The sequence below is a fragment of the Euprymna scolopes genome, chromosome 5 (assembly GCF_053919585.1).
Source record: "Euprymna scolopes isolate OS-2025 chromosome 5, ASM5391958v1, whole genome shotgun sequence".
NCBI classification, from domain to species: Eukaryota; Metazoa; Mollusca; class Cephalopoda; order Sepiida; family Sepiolidae; genus Euprymna; species Euprymna scolopes.
Window position 1 is genome coordinate 143,103,516 of NC_136486.1, and position 19,075 is coordinate 143,122,590.

A 19,075-nucleotide genomic window follows, 5' to 3' on the forward strand; every position below is an offset into this window, starting at 1 on the left:
AGTTTTTAATTTAAAACAAAACTTTTAATTATTTCCATTTATCTATTATATAATTGAGCTAAAGTATGTGCGCCCTTCCACTGTATTTTTATCTCAATCATTAATACTTATATTTTTACTGTTAACTAATCTTTCTTTTAATAACCAATTCAGATTTTATGTGTGCAAGAAAATTTGAGTAAAAAAAAATAGGAGTCTTTACTTTTGGAACAACTTTCGTAGTATACTAGTATCAAGAAGTTTCATTGGATGTCCTGCTAGCCATTTTTTTTTATTAACAGATAATTTATGATCATTATTAATTTTTAATTCTTTGGTTGTATTTTAATATATATTCAGAATTTTGTGAATGTATATAATTAAAAAAAGACTTAATTTTAAGAGAATGAATAATTGAAACAATTCATAAAATAACTATCATTTTTATTTTGTCTTCTGAAACAAATGTTTTAGTGAAATAACTTCTATTTTATCAACTTGTCCCAGGTGCAACATTAAACTATTCAAGACACCCTTTCACAAGGTATCAATCCTAGCACCTGAAGTCCATCTTTTGGGGCCTTTTCTGCTTTTTTTCTCTGCTTTTCCTATTTTTTTTTACCCTATCAACTATTCAAGCTTCCACCATCCAGCAACACTGATTATTTGACTCTTCTGACTATTTTTTTTACGTCAAAGTATTTGTAGGTTTGTGTTGACTTATATTTAAAAAGTCATCATTTCACTTCCATGATGGTTGTTGAGGTGTTGACGTTTCACCTGAAACAAATGGACATCATCAGCAAAAATAGTGGGCAATTCATTTTGTGTATCAGATCTATTATAATTGACAACATATTTAGTTTTATTTTGCAAGTATTTTGAAAGCGAAATGTTAAAACAGAATAAAAGAAATATTTATTGTTCTTTGATTAGATTCGTTGTTGATATTTTTTTCTTTGTTTTTCCAGGCCTTTCTGGTTGTCACCACGTCAGTCAATTGTCATCCCAGTTGCACCACCATTCGATGAATATGCTCAGAAGGTAATCAAGCTATTTATTGAATTTATCAAAAGACTAGCAGGAAGATCCAACGTTGCTCAGGATTGAATGAGATAAGCACTGCACACTTTTAAACCATGCTCATAGCACTAGACATTTTTTTTTTATTGCCCTCCTCATCCCGTTCCATCTCTAGTCTCATAATATAGTTGGAAGAAGCTGGAATGTTAGAAAACTATTTAAATTAGTGTCTTATACACACAGTTAAAATTTTATTAAAATCTTATACACACAGTTAAAATTTTATTAAAATCTTATACACACAGTTAAAATTTTATTAAAATCTTATACACACAGTTAAAATTTTATTAAAATCTTATACACACAGTTAAAATTTTATTAAAATCTTATACACACAGTTAAAATTTTATTAAAATCTTATACACACAGTTAAAATTTTATTAAAATCTTATACACACAGTTAAAATTTTATTAAAATCGGAAAAATGTATTTAAAGTTTTAAGAGGATTCTGTTTGCATCAGTCACTTATGGAGTATGTAGATAGTAGGCACTTAGAGGGTAACATTTTCCCCAGAGAAAATTTCATCAGAATAGGATATTATGGTTTGGAGTTCCCTTACATTTAGATGTTCAAAACCATTTCCATTGTCTTCCCCAGAAAATTTTATATAAATGGTGGAAATATGCTAAAAATAGGATATATTTGGAGGGAATATCTAAAAAAAAAAACAAAAAAAAAAAAACACAAATAAACCTAGAACCCCATCCTCCAACAAATTCCTGATGAATCGCCGCCTTAAGTAAGACACTTTATCAAGTCTCCATTACTAATGATTACTACGATACTATCCCATTGATTATTGTACACACAACCCTTATCCTCGTGTGGCTCCCGGGCCTTGATAAGTGGTGACCTCCATGTAAAAAAAAAAAAAAAAAAAAAGTCTGCATAGTTCCCTTAAAGGCAAAATTAGAGATTTGGAACCATTTCCATTATATTCCCTGGTAAATTTTGCATAAGAATACACTACATTTTATTCCCTAACTTTTCCTTCTTTAGGAAACATATGCGTTTAATTTTATATATAAAGATTAAAAGCAAAGTCCAAATTAAAATAATGATTACTATGTATTTTTTTTTCTTTCTTTACTGAAGTTTATTAATAAAAACTGAACTTTATTCAATTCTAAATCAAAGTTGCAAATCATCGTTCTCTTTAATGTCTATTCTTCACAATTTGGATGTCTATCACTATTTTGTATTCTGTGGATGAGTCTTATTCTGACCAGATGCAGGCATCAAGGCAGTTTTCTATCGAGCAAAACTGCAAGATAACAGGAATATTTTTTTACACAACACAAAAGCAGTTGGATTATTCGGACCATTGTTCTTATTTTGGTTGTTATTCTCACAATGATTTGTGGATAAAGTACATTTAAAGTAAAATTTAGGTCTAAGCGATACTCTTCTAGTGGTTGAAGGTTCAATCCTCAGTGCAGGTGAAGTGTGGGAATATCTAAGACTTTTATCCAGTCAGGGTTGACTGAATAAGAGCATGCTACCTCCATGCATTAAATAGAGTTCTGTTCGAAATTCAGTGCAGATTCCTGAGTTTGACAAGATATACCTGAAGAAGGTTGGAGGTTACATTATCTGAAACACAAGAATGACACTTAAAAATAGAACAGTAGTTTGATTAATACAAATTATCAATCTCCATCTCAAAAAAAATACAAATTATCAATGTCCATCTCAAAAAAAATACAAATTATCAATCTCCATCTCAAAAAGTTCAGGAACAGAATTGAATGGCTATAGAAAGTCCATGAATACTTTTATTTTTCTTTCTTGTCAAATCATGTAAAAGTCTGTAGTCGGGGTCAGAAATTTAAGTGAGATTAAATTTCCTCGCCCCAAACAAATAATTAAAAAAAAGAATGAGAATGAAACAAAACGACACCTACTTCTGATTTAAATGAACCGCATTTATTTTTTAAACAACAACAATAAGGTAATTACACAAAGGTAAATAAATGAACAGAAAGTGTTGTTTTCTTTGTGAATGGTGACTGAGGTAATTAAATGCTTTTTATGTAAAGAAGAAAACTGTTCTTTTCTGGTTTACTTAGCGGAGAGATATACAAGGGTAAAAAGAGTCCATCAGGGTAACAAGTCCATCTCCACATGGAGGAATTAATTGTTGGCCGTACGCGTGTTTAACGTCCAAACGCGGACGGGTCGACCTTGATGTTTACGCCATGCTCAAAAGATCGACTGACTCATATGGGCGCAAAAATGCTCTTTTTATAGATCCAGACCAGCTCCAGAGAGCATTAGATTCTGTTGATATTTTGGTGTTTTGGAAATTCGTTAAAAAGATTATATAAATTTTTCATTGGCTGGTTGTTTCACGTGACCTGCTTTCAACTACGTCTGCCAAAAATGTTATTTTTACTTTTGTTATTTTGAGCAAAGTGTGTGGGCATATTTGAATTTGTACCGTTACTGAAAGATTTTTTTTTTTTTCTCAAAATGCGTGGGGAAAATTGCAATGAATAATGGTTCGTTATTTGCGCGCGAGTGTGTGTGACTGTATAAGTCTACAATGTTTTTTAACTTGTCAAGATAATAAAAAAAAAAACATGTAGATTTTTAATTCTGTTTTTTTATTTCTTTGTTTATAATTTACAAAGGCTTAGTTGATCCCAATAGATAAAGCAAAGTGACTGAAAATAACCTGAGCACAAATTCTAAACACTCACTATAAAATGAAGCCCTATTCTGAAAGAAGAATGGTAGTAATTGAACTTAAAAACTATGTAAAAATGGTTAATTAATAAAATGTTCTTCTGAAAATAAATATGCAAATAAAGTGTAAACTGTAGATTACATTTATGTAAGCAGCATATCCAAAAAATAGCATTTCAATATCACTTGCAGTTTTCTTTTTTATTCTTGTTCACCCCCAACATGGTACATTGCCACGTGGAAATAAGTGGCTGCTATTTGGGACCGTGCCTAGGAAAGATTAACAAGATGTTGGTTTATGTTACATTTAAACTTCTGTATATCAGTACAGTCAGTTAAGTAGGTAGCAGAAAGTGAATTCCAAAGTTTAACTGTTTGAGAGAAGAAGCGATTAGAGTAGAAAGCCTTCTGACATTTGTAGACCTCAACAGTTAAGGGGTGATTTTGCTGCTAAGCGGGTTTTTCGGGGATATGTGTATCGAGAGGGCACAAGTCCAACGAGTTCATCAGACCACATTCTATTAAAATACTTGTAACCAGGCACAGAGATGCAACATTACGGCGATGGGACAGGGTTTGGAGCTTAGTTAACAAAATGGGATGTATTAGATTGAAAACTCATTTTGGACTTTATTCAAGAGGGAGAGACTAATGTTAGATGCACCAGCCCAGATGTGACAATAATACTCCATACATGGGCGAATAGTGGTCTTGTAGAGGTACAGGATACTCTCGGGTCTTAGTAGTCTTCTGGCACGATAGAGGGAACCCACCCTCCTTGCAGCAGCCTTCACAATGTCCTCAATGTATTTGGTTCCAGTTCATATTGCCCGCAATGTTAGGTGAGGAGTTTAAAGGAAGAATTCTCAGGTAAGATGTTATTTGTCATGGATATCGATGGTTGAAGAGGCATCTTTTATTGTTAAAGGAGAGCAGCTTAGTCTTACTAGCATTAAATGTCACCATCCATTTACAGCTCATTCCACTAGTCTAGAAGTCTAGGTCATTTTCTAAGCATTGTCTTAGATTTCTGTACATCGTAATCTGTACATCTGTAATGCGAACAACGTTTCAACTTTATAAGTATCCTAGCAGGCTGCCCGGCATTGCCTGGTCATAAGATACACTTAAATATATTTGAATTCATGCAAATTATGTGTTTATTATTATATTATAGAGACGATTCTCTATCGATTATTATATTGAACCTATTATATAGTAGTAAAATAAAGACTAAAAAATTGTGACTTTGATGTCATCAGCTAGAATCAAAACCCTAATTTACAACTTTCCACCCTCATTCCTGAGCCTCTGAGCCATGCCTATATGCATATATATATATATATATATATATATATATATATATATATATATATGAACATATGATTAATAAAACATGTTAAAAGACATCTTGAAAAAGAGTTAAAAACATATTTAATTTTAAAAAAGGAAGCACAAGATAAGTGGATAGTCCTTAATCCGCAGAGTTTCGAAGAAATACTCTCCTTCTCATCAGAGGGCAGGAATTAGCAAAATGCAGGATCGGATTTTGCATATAAAAGTATTTAATGAAACTACAAGTAAGTCACAGATCTTACTTGGTTAAAAAAAAGGGTGAGGTAAGGGGAACAGGAGGCAAAAGAAAAATGATAAAAAGATTTCACATGAATGGAGATATATATATATATATATATATATATATATATATATATATATATATATATATATATATATATAATTTACTTGTCATCCCTTTTTTAAAAGATGGAATTTTCAAAGACAAGATTCAAGTAAAGGCAGACATTCCAGAGTTTTATGATTATATAAATATGTATTTAGTATTACATATTTTAATTTTAATTTAAAGTTTCAGAAATGTACATTGGAATTCTTAAAGTTTATTTTTATATGCGTTTTCATTTTAAAAATGAAATTAAGTACCAAGTAAACAGGATGGTGCAGTCAAGAGAGACCATATAAAGGTTGGCGATATCCCTAAATGAAAGTGTTTTTTGTGGAAAAAAATGAATTTGAACTTGGTGCACCCAGGTTGTCATGGAGGAAGCCAGTTAATGCCATTTTCAATTTATGCTATTGAATTTTTCATTCTTGTCCCAAATTCTCTCCATATTAAAAAACAAAACTAATAAAAATCTGTATGATTTACATAGTCATGACAAAACAAGAATATCATATTCCAAAAATCACGTAAATTGATCTATTAATATAGTTTATAATAGAATATCATTTTTTTTTCTTAGTTTTCATAATAAAATTATTTCTGTTGCAGGTTTCTCAAGAAATTCATGATGCTGGATTCATTTGTGATCTGGATTTGGATCCTGGCACAACAATGAACAAGAAGATCCGAAATGCTCAACTGGATCAGTATAATTTCATCTTCGGTTTGTATTTATTTTCACTTCCAACTTCCCTATCTGTTCCCATTTTTGGTGATATAAGTTATAAGTGTATATGAAATGAACACTTGTTCATAAAGCCAGAGTATGTTTAAATGATTCATTGTAGACATGGTTTTAATTTACATGCCATGTTTTCATGTTACTTGGCTGGTTATTAGACTGTGTGAATGGTCTGATTGCCTCTTTGGGAAAGATGCCATTTGTCAGCGATGTTTTATAGTTGTTTATTTGCCAGACAGGCCCCCTCTTTTTTTTTCTTTTTTTTTTTTTATCACTTTTTGTTCCCCATAATATATGATCATTTGCCGGAGAAAGTAATTTAGTATATCCATGATCAGGGGGATGTGCCTAGAACAGTTATGTCCTGAAAATAGCAACCAGCTTCCCCGGGGGAATAAATGATAGCTGATCTCCTTTACATCAAGAGGTTTATATGTCATCAGATAGATCTATTCATGGGTTTTTTCTTTGCATTCTCTAGGCATCGTTAATGGCAGGATTTTCGTTGTCCTTAATGGCAGGGACTGTTCTGTTGGAATCAAATGCTTATGGGCACATACCTTTAAAATCTAACATGCATTTACTCAAATAATGCCCACACACACACACACACACCTTCAGTACGTATCGGTTACCTGCCCTTGTTGTAATTTCTCGTTTGCCCAACAGGTGGCGTTCTCTACTTCTGTTTTTCTCTTTCCCTCGATCTTTCTCTTTCGATTCAAATAGTCCATGTGAGTGGACGCAAAAATTATGCACACGCCTTGGCAGGGCGTTTACCTTACTCAAGGTAAGAATGGATACACATGTTTCCCTTAACTCTTGCATACACAATCAACTTTTAACGTATATCCTTAATGAACTCTGGTGATCACATATGCACAAGAATATATGTTATCCACCTGATAATCAGGGACCCGAACCTTGGATTAACCACTAAAGAGGCTGTCCTATCAGCAGGTGCAAAGTACTGGGGCTGTTTTATTGCCATTTGGTGAATGGATTCTGGACCATGCAGTAGTTTCTGGTGGGGGCCTCTTGATGCCATACTAGTGGGTAATTGTTACGGCTTACCTTATGTGCTACAAAAAAAAAAAAACTTCCTGTCTTTTTCTCTTTTACTTTCCCTCTCTGTCTTGCTCTAACCAAGTCTGTCGACCTGTTCCACAAATCCCAAAACCTCAACATGAAATATCTCCAGAAAAAAACCCACAAATAAACCTAGACCCCCATCTTCCAATATAGACCCCTACTACCATGTCTCCTTCTCCAACATCAGGGGTCTATGTTCCAACTTTCCAGAGGTTGAAATCAGACAAAACCGGACATATTCTTCCGAAGCGAAACTGGCATAGGGTCGACCACTTCCCTAGATGAGTTCATAATTAAAGGATACTCTAACTTAACATCTTAATCTGACCCCCAAGATCGCCATGGGTATGGAATATGTGCCTACATTAAAGATGGCTTCCCGTGTGGTAGGGATATCTCCAGAGAAGACCCCAATTTACCTTTTATGTGCTTCCAGGTTGCACTTGCTTACACCACATTTATTTGCCTTCTATCGCCCCCACAACAGCGGAGTTACTATCTTTGAGTATATCTAAGAAAATAGACCACATCCTGTCTGCTCATCCTTCGGCTAACATTCACATTTGTGGTGACTTCAATGTCCACAATGTTGAATGGCTGTCCTACTCAAATAAGACATGATGAGGAGAGGTTCTGTCATGATTTCGCCATTGCCTATGACCTCACTCAGATTGTTCATGAACCCACCCATGTGCCCAATACTACCGGTCAGTATGAAAGCCTTCTAGACCTTTTTCTCACAACTTCCTCTGAGCTATGTTCATGTTCTGTTCTATCTCCTCTGGGATCTTGACCACCCCGTTGTATCAGTTAAGATAAAAATGAAATATAACAAGTCTTCAGACGTACCTTTCCACCGTACTGTATATCAATACTCTATGACTGACTGGGATAGCTTCCGTACATTTCTATCTGGTCTACCTCTGCATTCCATGTTTAAAATGGATGTGTCCTCTATAGTATCAGACCTGACCGAATGGTTAATTGTAGGCATAGACCGATTCATGCCATCCAAAAAATTCCAACAAAAACCTGACAGCCAGCCATAGTTCTCCCCAGAATGTGCTGCTACCATCACGCACAGAAATCACTTTTTCCATAGCTACCAATGTAATAGATGTACTGAGACTAAAGCTGCTTTCAGGACTGCCAGCAACCACTGTAAAAGAGTAATAAAACATGCAAGAGAGCTATGTGCTCAGTCCGTTAAATCTAAAGTGGTTGAGCAGCAGCTTGGTTCCCACCAGTTTTGGCAAATAGCAAACAGGATCCTGAACAGAAGCGTGCGTTCTATCCCAACCATCATCAATCAACCTGAGGTCATCTCATCAGCATCAGACAAGGCCAAACTATTTGCCAAAAACTTTGCAGCTAACTCTACCCTATGCGACGAAGGCCATTAACTCCCTGTTTTTCCTCCTATAAAAGACAACACACTATGCAACATAAAAATGTCTGTGAGTGAGGTCACCAAGCTAATAAATAACCTTGATTCCAGTAAAGGGACTGGCCCTGACGGCATTCCAATTATAGTGTTGAAAAAGCTTCAACCAGAACTTGCTTCCATACTTACAAAACTATTTAAACGTTGCCTTAAGGAGAAGTGCTTCCCAACATCTTGGAAAACCTCATCAGTATGCCCTGTATTTAAGAATTCAGGTGAAAAGTCATCTCCCTCTCAGTACAGACCAATAAGTCTCCTGTGTGTTATGCGTAAGTTGTTGGAATCCATATTAAATAAAGAAGTAGTCAACCACCTCAGCAGAAATAACCTTCTTAGTGATATGCAATATGGTTTCCATTCTGACAGATCTACAGCAGATGTGCTAATCGTTATATCTCCTAGGATTAGTGACTCTCTCGACAAAGGCTTCCTTTCTAGGTCAATTGCTCTTGACATATCAAAGGCCTTCGATAAGGTATGGCATAAAGACCTACTTCACAAGATTTCTACCTACGGTATAATTGGAAATGTTTTCTCAATTATTAAATCATTTCTCTCTGATAGGCTCATAAGAGTAGTGGTTGATGGGTAGAAATCAGAGGCCACAGTATTAATGCTGGAGTCCCTCAGGGGTCCATCCTGGGCCCAACTCTCTTCTTGATCTACATCAATGATCTCCCAAAACACATACTTAAATCATTCGTTGCCATCTATGCTGATGACACGACCATCTATAGCAACACATCAAAGGCTGTAAATGACAAAGTTCTCTCTGATTCTCTCTCCTCTGATCTTGAGTGCGTGGTACAGTGAGGGACGAGGTGTCTGGTTACTTTTAATGTATCTAAAACCAAGCTCCTATCTTTACATCATCAATGCTCTGATCCCCATCTGGCATCAATTGGCATGTATGGCTCTCGTCTTGGTGAGGCTCCATGTTTTGACAAGCTTCTGGGATTGACCTTTACTCCTGATCTGAAATGGAACATGTACATCAAGTTTGTTGCCAAGGTCGCTGGAAAAATTGAGGATCCTTCTACCACTCCAGAAGATATCTCACTACTGATGCAATTCTCTATCTGTATAAAAGCCAAGTACGTCCAAGGATGGAGTACTGCTGTCACATCTGGGCAGGAGCTGCTAAAAACAGCCTATCCTGCTTTGACAGAATACAAAATAGACTTCGTGCCTTAGTGGGGGGTGCCCTTTTCTCTTCCCTGCAACCTCTCTCCCACAGAAGAGACGTTTCGAGCCTGTCTTTGTTTTATCGTTACTTCCATGGCAAGTGCTCATCTGAGCTCCAATCTCTGGTCCCGCCTCGCCAATACTCCACGATAAACACCCGTCTAGCCGAAACAACTGTCAATAATTTTCCCCACTCTTTATCTGTACCTAAATCCAAACATAGATTTCATGACCAAAGCTTCTTTCTTAGAACTGCACGCCTGTGGAACTCTTCTGTTTGCCTGATTCCCACCTGACTACAACTTGGATGTCTTCAAGTCCAACATAAACAAATTCCTGATAAAGCACCCCCTTAAGTAAGACACTTTATCAAATCTATTACTAACAATTACTACGATATTATCCCATTGATTACTGTACATGCAATAACCCTTATACCCGAGTGGCTTCCGGGCCTTGATAAGTGATGACTACCATGTAAAAAAAATATATATATATATATATGCGTAACGAACGCTTTCTACTCACATACACACAAAACGCTCTCTTAATATTCTCATCTTCTATATTAAATATCTTATATGTATATATGTAACTCTGCTTTAGCATCCTTCATTTTAATGTCTTAAATGTACTCGTAACACATGCTTCATTGTTTTATTAATGCTGTATGATCTACAAATGACGACCTTCGACCCTTCTAGTAATCAAACACGTAACCTTCCCTATAATCAGTTCCACAACACAGCCTACAAGTGGGACCCTAACCTATAACCGGAATAAAACCGCGGGTCCCTACAGTCATCACGATCTCCAACACGCTTGTATAAAATATGCGACATATTTTCTTATGAAAATAGAAATTTATTTAAATATTTAAAAAGGAGCCTTCTCTTCGAACTCTAAAGTTTAGCTGAGTTGGGGACCAACCTGCTGCAACATCCCAACTTTTATTGATCCACCTTGTACAGCGCCCAGGCTTTAACTGAATATTTTTGTCCTCTCTATCAGTTTTCGTTATGAAGAAAATGAAATATGGGCCAAAGGTTTTTAAATGTGTGAAACTAAAGAGTAAATCTCTTTCTTTAGAGCATTTTTGAAGGTTTGCAAGCAACCAGTAGTTGCAAGGGGCCAAATCTGGAGAATAGGAGTGTAGAAGCAATTCAGCGTGCAATTCATGTCATTGTTGCAATCAACTTGTGACAGTACATTGTCTTGATGAAAGAGCACTTTTTACTTCATTTGTGGCCTTTAGTGATTTATTCCTTTTAAACACTAATCTTAATTTTATTTACCTTCTTTCCGGGAGGTTAGACACAAGGTCAAGTCTAGGTTTGATTGAATGTCTTCCTGTGAAATGCACTGGATTCAAACTTGGCACACCAGAATTTCAGTCCATATTAAGCACTTAGCCATCGTCACCCAAGGTGGTTATTTTATGAACAAAATTGTTTGCATATACTACAATATGAAGTTTGAAATTTTGTTTGCTGATGTTTGCATCTTTAGACAGCTTTCGCTTGCTGCTGTCCACTCAGCTGACTCTGGAATGAAATTGTGAATCAATGTTTCATCCATTGTCACATACTGATACAAAAATTCCTTCCTGTTGAAACATTTGCAAATCAACACTCTGAATCATTAATGCAATGTTTCTGATTGGCTGTCAGCAAATGCAGCATCCACTTTGAACGCAGTTTTTATCATTGACAATTTTTTTGTTGTTGTTGCCTCCTGCTTAATTTCTTTTTTTTTTTATCTTTTACTTTTAGTTGTTGGTGAAAAAGAAGTCCTAAACAGTACGGCAAATGTGCGTACTCGAGACAACAAGGTGCACGGTGAGCACAGCATTGTTCACATCATCGAACGCTTCAAAGAATTGGACAAAAATAAAGTTCCAGACGCAGAAGAGAAATTTTAAGATTTTCCATTTCAAGATACAAACGGAATTCAATACCTTCTCAACAACTTTGTGGAGTTTACTGCATTCATTTGCAAACTTTCTTCAATATTATCTAGAACCTTCCTTTTATATGTTGCGTCAGCTTACAGCATTTCTGATTGCAACATTAAATGAAGCTGATCTCGGGAGTCCTTTATCTTTTTAAATAAATGATTAAGTGTAATGCTTGAAACTTTATTCTCAAATAACTTGATGAATTATTGAATCAAATCAACAAAAAAAAGTGATATTTTAACTGTTTTACTTATTGAAAAAAATGGATTTTATTGTAAGTTTTGAATAATTTTCTTCTGATTTTTAAATAGGACTTACACACTTGGGAGGCAAAATAGATGGTACAAGTTCAGATTTCAACGTAAAAAATGAAAATACAGAAAAATGTTATGATGTCCATACCCACCACGGAACGAAAATGTCAAATTCCAAAAATCACGTTAATTAACCAAGTAGTTATTTTGTTTTATTTTTTAACTAAGAAAATCAATTTTTTTGACAAAGGAAGACATTTTGATTAATGTTTAATAAGTATGGTGGACACAACTTAATTCAAACTATTGAGATAAAAATTAGCCTTGTAATGCCTACAATTTCCTATTAAAATCACTAAAAATCATGAAAAAGAAATTTTCTGTATATAAAAAATTACTTGATCAAATGACGTGATTTTTTTTGAATATGACATTTTCATTCTGTGACGGGTATGTACATCATAAAGATTCTTCTGGACATTTTTTTTTTAATCTGGTTGAATTCTGGGTAAGAACCAAAAAGACTTCTGATATTTTCTTTGTGATCAATTGATTTGTTGGACCAAGTAAAAATGATGTCAGAAACTATTTCCTTCTGTTGTTTTCTCAACAACTTTTACAATAGAACATTTTGTTTTTATCACCTGAAAATTGTAACTTGTTGTCTTTGTTTTTAATCAATTGATTTTCGTTTGACTAGCAGAAACAGTCGTTTGCCTATTCTAACATGTTTCTTCTAACAATAAAAGCTTCAGCTGCTTATATCAGTTATTATGTTATTAATCATTTTTGCTTTTCAAATAACACCATGTTTATCCTTAGAAAAATATAAAGAATATGTGAAATGCAAGTTTAGACACCAAATGATTGAGCGATCGGCTGTGACATTCACTGCAGAAGTATGGAAGAATACACTGACCAGACTTGTGGGTAGACAATAGTCTCTCACCCAATGTATAGGGTGGCCATATGGTGGAATAAGGAGAGGTGTATCAAATTTTCCCCACTCTTTATCTGTGCCAAAACCGAAACATAGATTCTCTGAACAAAGCTTCTTTCTTAGAACTGCACGCCTGTGGAACTCTGTTCCATCTGCCTGTTTTCCTCCTGACTACAACCTGGATGTCTTCAAGTCCAACATAAACAAATTCCTGATGAACCACCCCCTTAAGTAAGACACTTTATCAAATCTCAACACTAACATACTGTACACGCAATAACCCTTATCCCCGAGTGGCCTCCGGGCCTTGATAAGTGGTAACCACCTTGTAAAAAGAAAAAAAGAAGCAAAATATAGTGAATTAAAGAATAAGGATGTGTATCTAGGAGCAAGGAGGAAATCAAGAAAAGCAATATACAAAAAGGAGAGTAAAAAAGACATTTCCAAGATATACTGTAAAGATATGATCAAAAGAACAATGTAGAAGATAGCAGATATGTTATTGGAGTGAAGTGCATGCGAAATGACAATGGTAATGAAGAGGACAAGAGAAATGTTTGGAAATGCTGCTATGAAAAATTCTTGAATACTGAGGTTTCATAGAACTGAGAAAATCTTGAGTTGCAGAAGCAATATCTGGTACAGTTATAAGAATTGGAGAAAAAAATAGTACAGGGAGCTGTAAGATAAAAAGAGACAAGGTTGAAGGTATGAACTAATTACTGTGGGGGGTGGGGGTCACTCAGCAGCCGAGTGGGTGAAGGCTTATGCAATGTACAGACAATAATTAATCACATTGTGACACTTGTGTTAAAATATGAATATATCAGTGTCCTGTATCAAGTCTGTTGCTTTTTATTTGTGTGTTAAAAGTTTTGTCTGACAAATTTCATATGGTTTATCTGGAAGAGATGTTGTACGCTGATGATTTAATACTTGTCTTTGAAACCAGGGAAGGTTGATTTTGTTAAGTTAAAGACTTTGGAAAATGCTATGGAAAGTAATGGTTTTGAGGTGAATGTTATCAAAATGATGATCATTGGTTGCATGTGTGGGAATGTTTCACTTAGTTTATCACAGTGCAGTTCAATATTTTATGCTGTACTTATAAACATGGCGTACAAAAGAAGTGCTATGGGACTAGTGATAAGTTGAGAGAAAATCACCAGTTTGTGTTGAAGAAGTGTAAGACTAGAGATGAATGAGAACTGAACTGATGTGGAGAAAGTATATTTATGTGCCAAACTTATTGAGGTTCTTTAGAAGTTTTGTTTTTAACATGACAGCCTGGTCAATAGGGTGACTGGCCATATGTTACATAATGAGGGTATCTGGCGTTGCCTGATTGTGTAGAGGTGGTGTAGTAAGGAACGCCAAAATAACAGTAGGCAGCCCAAGTGGAGAAAGGTGTTTTAAAAAAAAAAAAAAAAGTGGGGTAGGGGGTCAAAACAGTAGCTGCAAGCATCGTTTTGACATTTAAGGCTGATCAAACAATGCAACACAGCTGTAATATAAATATATGTATTTCTTAACTAGTTTATTTTACAAAATATATATTACAATATTTTACAATTTACAAATTAATTTTGAATTATTATCTCCTTAAGCTAACTACTTAGCTACTCCTAACTAGTGCTGGTGGAGAGGGAAGGGCTACATAGGAGTCACCAAGATGCATGCAGAAGAGTAGATTTCAACACGATTTCACATTGAAAGAATAGATGAGAGTTCTTAGATTAGTAGATATAGAACAGTTGAGGCAGCAGGTTCAGTTCACTGGAAAAGAAAACATGAGAAAGTGATAAAAAATAGACCTGGATGACAAAAAAAAAAAGCTCTATTTTATAAACTCCCAGATCTATATCTAATTGTGTAAGTTTTTTTTTTTTTAAATTGGGTAAATGGGAAATGAAGTTAAGTGTTTGTGCCAATCAGAGCTCAGCTTAGAAGTCAAGTAGAGACACAAAACATTGTTAATGGTGGCTTGTTGTCATTTGTAATACTGTTATTTATTAATAATTATTGTTGTTATAGATTAAGCTGTGTGATTACTTTTGACAGATGCTCTTTCTGCCACATTACTGCTTCTACGGGATAGTAGAATTTTTGGTGAAATGTCTGCTGGGTTTACAAGAGGCAGAAGCCTTTCTTTTCTATGCAGGAACAATATTTCAAAATGACACAAAATATAGAAGTTAGCTGAATTTATGATTTTTTTTTCTATATCTTTTTTAATATACATGAATCAAAATAAAATATATCATGAGAAATATCTAGAAAACCCAGTATTATTTAGTATAAATTAATTCATTTTTTTTTTTTTCATTTTTATACTAAAATAATCAAAAACTAAACTAACCCCGGATTGATATACTGGTAAAATAAACCAACTAAATAAATTAACCCTAATCTTAGTTTTAGTTTCTAAAGTCTGTTTAGTTCTATTCACATTATCTTGAAGCATCAGAACAAAAATTAATCCCACCATCATCGTCTCCATCAGAAAATCCATACAGTGATCCCCCACTCTAAAAATTAAAATATTTTAGATACATTTTAATTCTGAAATCATTTTTATATTCGATCCTAGCCAATATCTGGACGTGGGTTCTGCTAGTTTAGTATTAATTTTGTAATTATGTGATGCATAGTACAGAATCACATTCGAGGAGGTATTTTCCTTTCGGCGTATATATGCTTGGTGGCGGAGGAGGAAGAACTGGTCTGATAAGTTAAAACTTGCAGTGAAAGTAGTTCATTGCTAATGACTAGGGCTATGACGACAGCATATTCTTTTCATTGTTTTGACTCTCGAGTGTGTATCCGTTGATATCTTATATGCTGTTATATAGAGTGATGTTGATCCTGTTGATTAATTGTGTCGGATATATACTCAAGTCAAAACGGTGAAAAGAATATGCTGTTGTCATAGCCCTACTAATAACCAAATTTAGAGAATCAACAAAATTTTACAATTAATAGGTTAACTTGTATTATTTCGATTCATTGGACTACTGTTCTCATCTTGAGTCTGATTTTCACGTTTTGGTCGATCTAACCTCCAACCTTCTTCAGGTGTATCTTGTTGAACTCAGGAATATTTCTATCAAACGTGGCAATTTCGAGCGGAACCCTTTATTTACTTCACATGAGTAGTGTGCTCTTGTTCTGTCAGCCATGACTGAATAGAGGTCCTAAGTAATTGCAGAAGGATTTGTGGCGCAAATTAACACTTCTAACGATTACTATGATATTGTACTTTTGAACACTGTACACTCTTTAAGCCTTATCCTCGAGTGGCCTCTGTGCCTTGATAAGTGGTGATTCCTTTGTAAAAAGAAAAAAAAAGTATGTTCCTGACCGCTAACAAAGCTTGAAACACAAAAAAGGTAACAGTCCAGGATTCGACAACAATGCAATAGGTTGTTAAAAATTAAGACACCATCTTAGTTTAACAACAATCCATATTATCTTAATCTCAAGTTAGTCCGATTCATTCTAACAAAAACCTAAAGGCTAAAAACCTCCACTGGTCATGCACTACGCACGTCTTGTTAATTAACACAAGTGCTAGGTGTGCCATAAACATGGCTATAAAGAGAAATTTATCATCCACCAAAGGCCAAATCTGATCATCAAACTCATAGTAAATTTGCTTATCTCTATATAAATAAAATGAACTCATTTTTCCCGCGGATTTTGACCTTAATAGGATTAAAAATAAAGATATTTCATGCAAATATAATATGCACAAACGGCAGAACAATATCTGAGGTGTGTTATAGGCTTATTATTTCTCAAATTCCTCGATAATCTTAGATTTCTATACTTTTTCTGCTGAGAAGTCACGGCCAAAATCGGTTAAGATCAATGGAAGTGGTAAAATATTTTCTCTCTAATAAATTCCTCCTCCCCCTGCCACCACTTAACACCGTTTGGGGATCGTTCACAAGGAACAGTTGAGAAGAGAACACCGGTTTGGCTTCGTAGTTCTTTCATGTGAAGTAATTTAAAATCACTAAACTAAGCTGCAGTGCTCTGTGGCGTAGTGGTTAGCATGCTGGACAATTCACATTATATTTTCACGTTCGCGCTGACCTACCGTAGTCGTTTTTTTTTTTTTTTTTTTCCTAAACAACTGGAATGGACTTTTCTTGGTGGCCGAACTGTTAACGTTGCAGATTTTTTTTTTTTTTTTTTTTTTTTTTTTCCACACTTTATTTTCCTACTTTTACTCATGACTCCGGGTTTGATCCTTCCTACTTACCTACCATAACATTTTTTAAAACTCCCCCCCCCCGTCCCGGAAACAAACACTCGGGCAACGCCGGGTACCCCCGCTAGTCTATAATATAAATCTCACCTGTCTGTTTAAATGTATGTATGTTTGTATGTCTAAAGCTTTCAACAGCAGCGACAGATTTTCACAAGCTCGTCCCTTTGGACGACAAATATAAAAAAATTGGAAAAAAATATTAATTCCTTCATCTTCAGCTGGGCACTTTTCTACAAGGAGTGCTCATTTTTTTTTTCACCAATATTTTCGAAAGTCATCCCCTCTTTTTGATTGTCTAGCCTTAATTTAAACCTTCACCACTTCTGGTTTGGCGATGGACGCAATGGCAAACACATTAGTTTTTTTGTTTTCACGTTCTTTTCCTCCTTCGTAGTACAGGTTCAAGCCTGCCTGCCTACTACTTTTTTTTTTTTTTTTTTTTTAGCTCAACACACACCTCCAAACATCCAGACAACACCGGGCACCTAGGCTAGTAAATAATAAATCGCTTATAAAAAATGAATCAGTGGAGAAAATCAAATTTAGTGTTTGCTACTTTTAACGTTGATTGTAAATCGTGCAGAAAATATATCAGCTTCAGTTTAAATGAAATTCCAGTTTGTTTTCAATTTAAAACAACATTTGATGTAACTCATTTCTTGGGACACGTGGACAAAAATTAGCAAACCTTAAAACAAAATATATTGGCCAGCGCATATCTGGAAATGATATTTGACTCACCAGTGAACTAAGGACCCAGGATCTGCCAGTGGCCACCTAATTGCCACAGGGGATCACCACAGTCTTGAACACATCCAGATACACTTTGGTGTTGACTTTCAAGCTGACTTTGAAGATGTGAGGTGGCATGATCTGGCCCTGACTTGAAATCACACCAAAAACCATAACCATGGCTGGAAGCTTTGTTTTCATCACTAATCCAGCAATGCATTTTGAGGATGCTGGCAATAGTCCTGTTTTCATAACTTGGATCAGCAGAGAGTTGTACAGCGGTACGTCTCCGATCTCATTCATTGAACATTGTGTCACTTTCAGACATGATAGAAAGCTCCTATCACTCTTGGGATTTGTACACAACTAGTAGATGGTTTGCAAAAAAAAAAAATAAAACAGATTTTCATCAAACGGAAATGGAATCATGTCATCTTTTCTAGGGCGACAATTTTATTGTTCCACACTGTAGAAAGTGTAGAATCTGTTAATCTTATATTTTGGAATGCCGAAAATGTCAAAAGTAAGTGTTTATGATGAATAAAAGTACTACTATGACGAGATCCCTGGCGACACCAGATGATCTTGCTTTTCAAATAGAGGAAGAGAGGATGAGGTATAGTTGGGGGCCCATGCTGACAATTGGTCAAGGAAAAACAGATGTTTATGAGAGAAGAAATAGTAAATATTTCAATGAGAAAAAAAAATATATAAATAAATATGATAATAGATAATAGTTGTTCTTAAGCGGTTTTAAATTCCATTTTGTACTTATGTAGCGATAGGAAGAGGCAGGGATGTCCAGAGGGGGTGGAATATTTCGATGGGAAATAAATAAATAAATATGATAATGAGATTCTCGAGTTGGCAGAAAAAAACAATACAGGGTCGTTTTCTGGTTTAGGTTAGAACAACAATTCAAATTATTAAAGAAACAATGTTCTGTTGAAAGGTACGTGGGGGGGGATGCGGTCTCACTGGCCAACATCTATAGGAAGTTAGGGTCAGGAAAAAAAAAG

The 19,075-nt window shown here is 35.0% G+C and overlaps 1 protein-coding gene across 2 annotated transcripts in view; it reads left to right on the forward strand.

Annotated features, from left to right (window-relative positions):
• LOC145276998 (threonine--tRNA ligase 1, cytoplasmic-like) overlaps positions 1–12,870 on the forward strand; it is a 78,204-nt gene extending 65,334 nt beyond the window's left edge. For both annotated transcript variants that reach the window (XM_080128579.1, XM_080128578.1), the window contains exons 18-20: positions 951–1,023; positions 6,044–6,158; positions 11,670–12,870. In XM_080128579.1, the coding sequence (XP_079984705.1) occupies positions 951–1,023; positions 6,044–6,158; positions 11,670–11,818 (337 nt within the window). In that variant the 3' untranslated portion in view covers positions 11,819–12,870. The remainder of the gene's footprint in view (positions 1–950; positions 1,024–6,043; positions 6,159–11,669) is intronic.
• Positions 12,871–19,075: the final 6,205 nt, after the last annotated feature.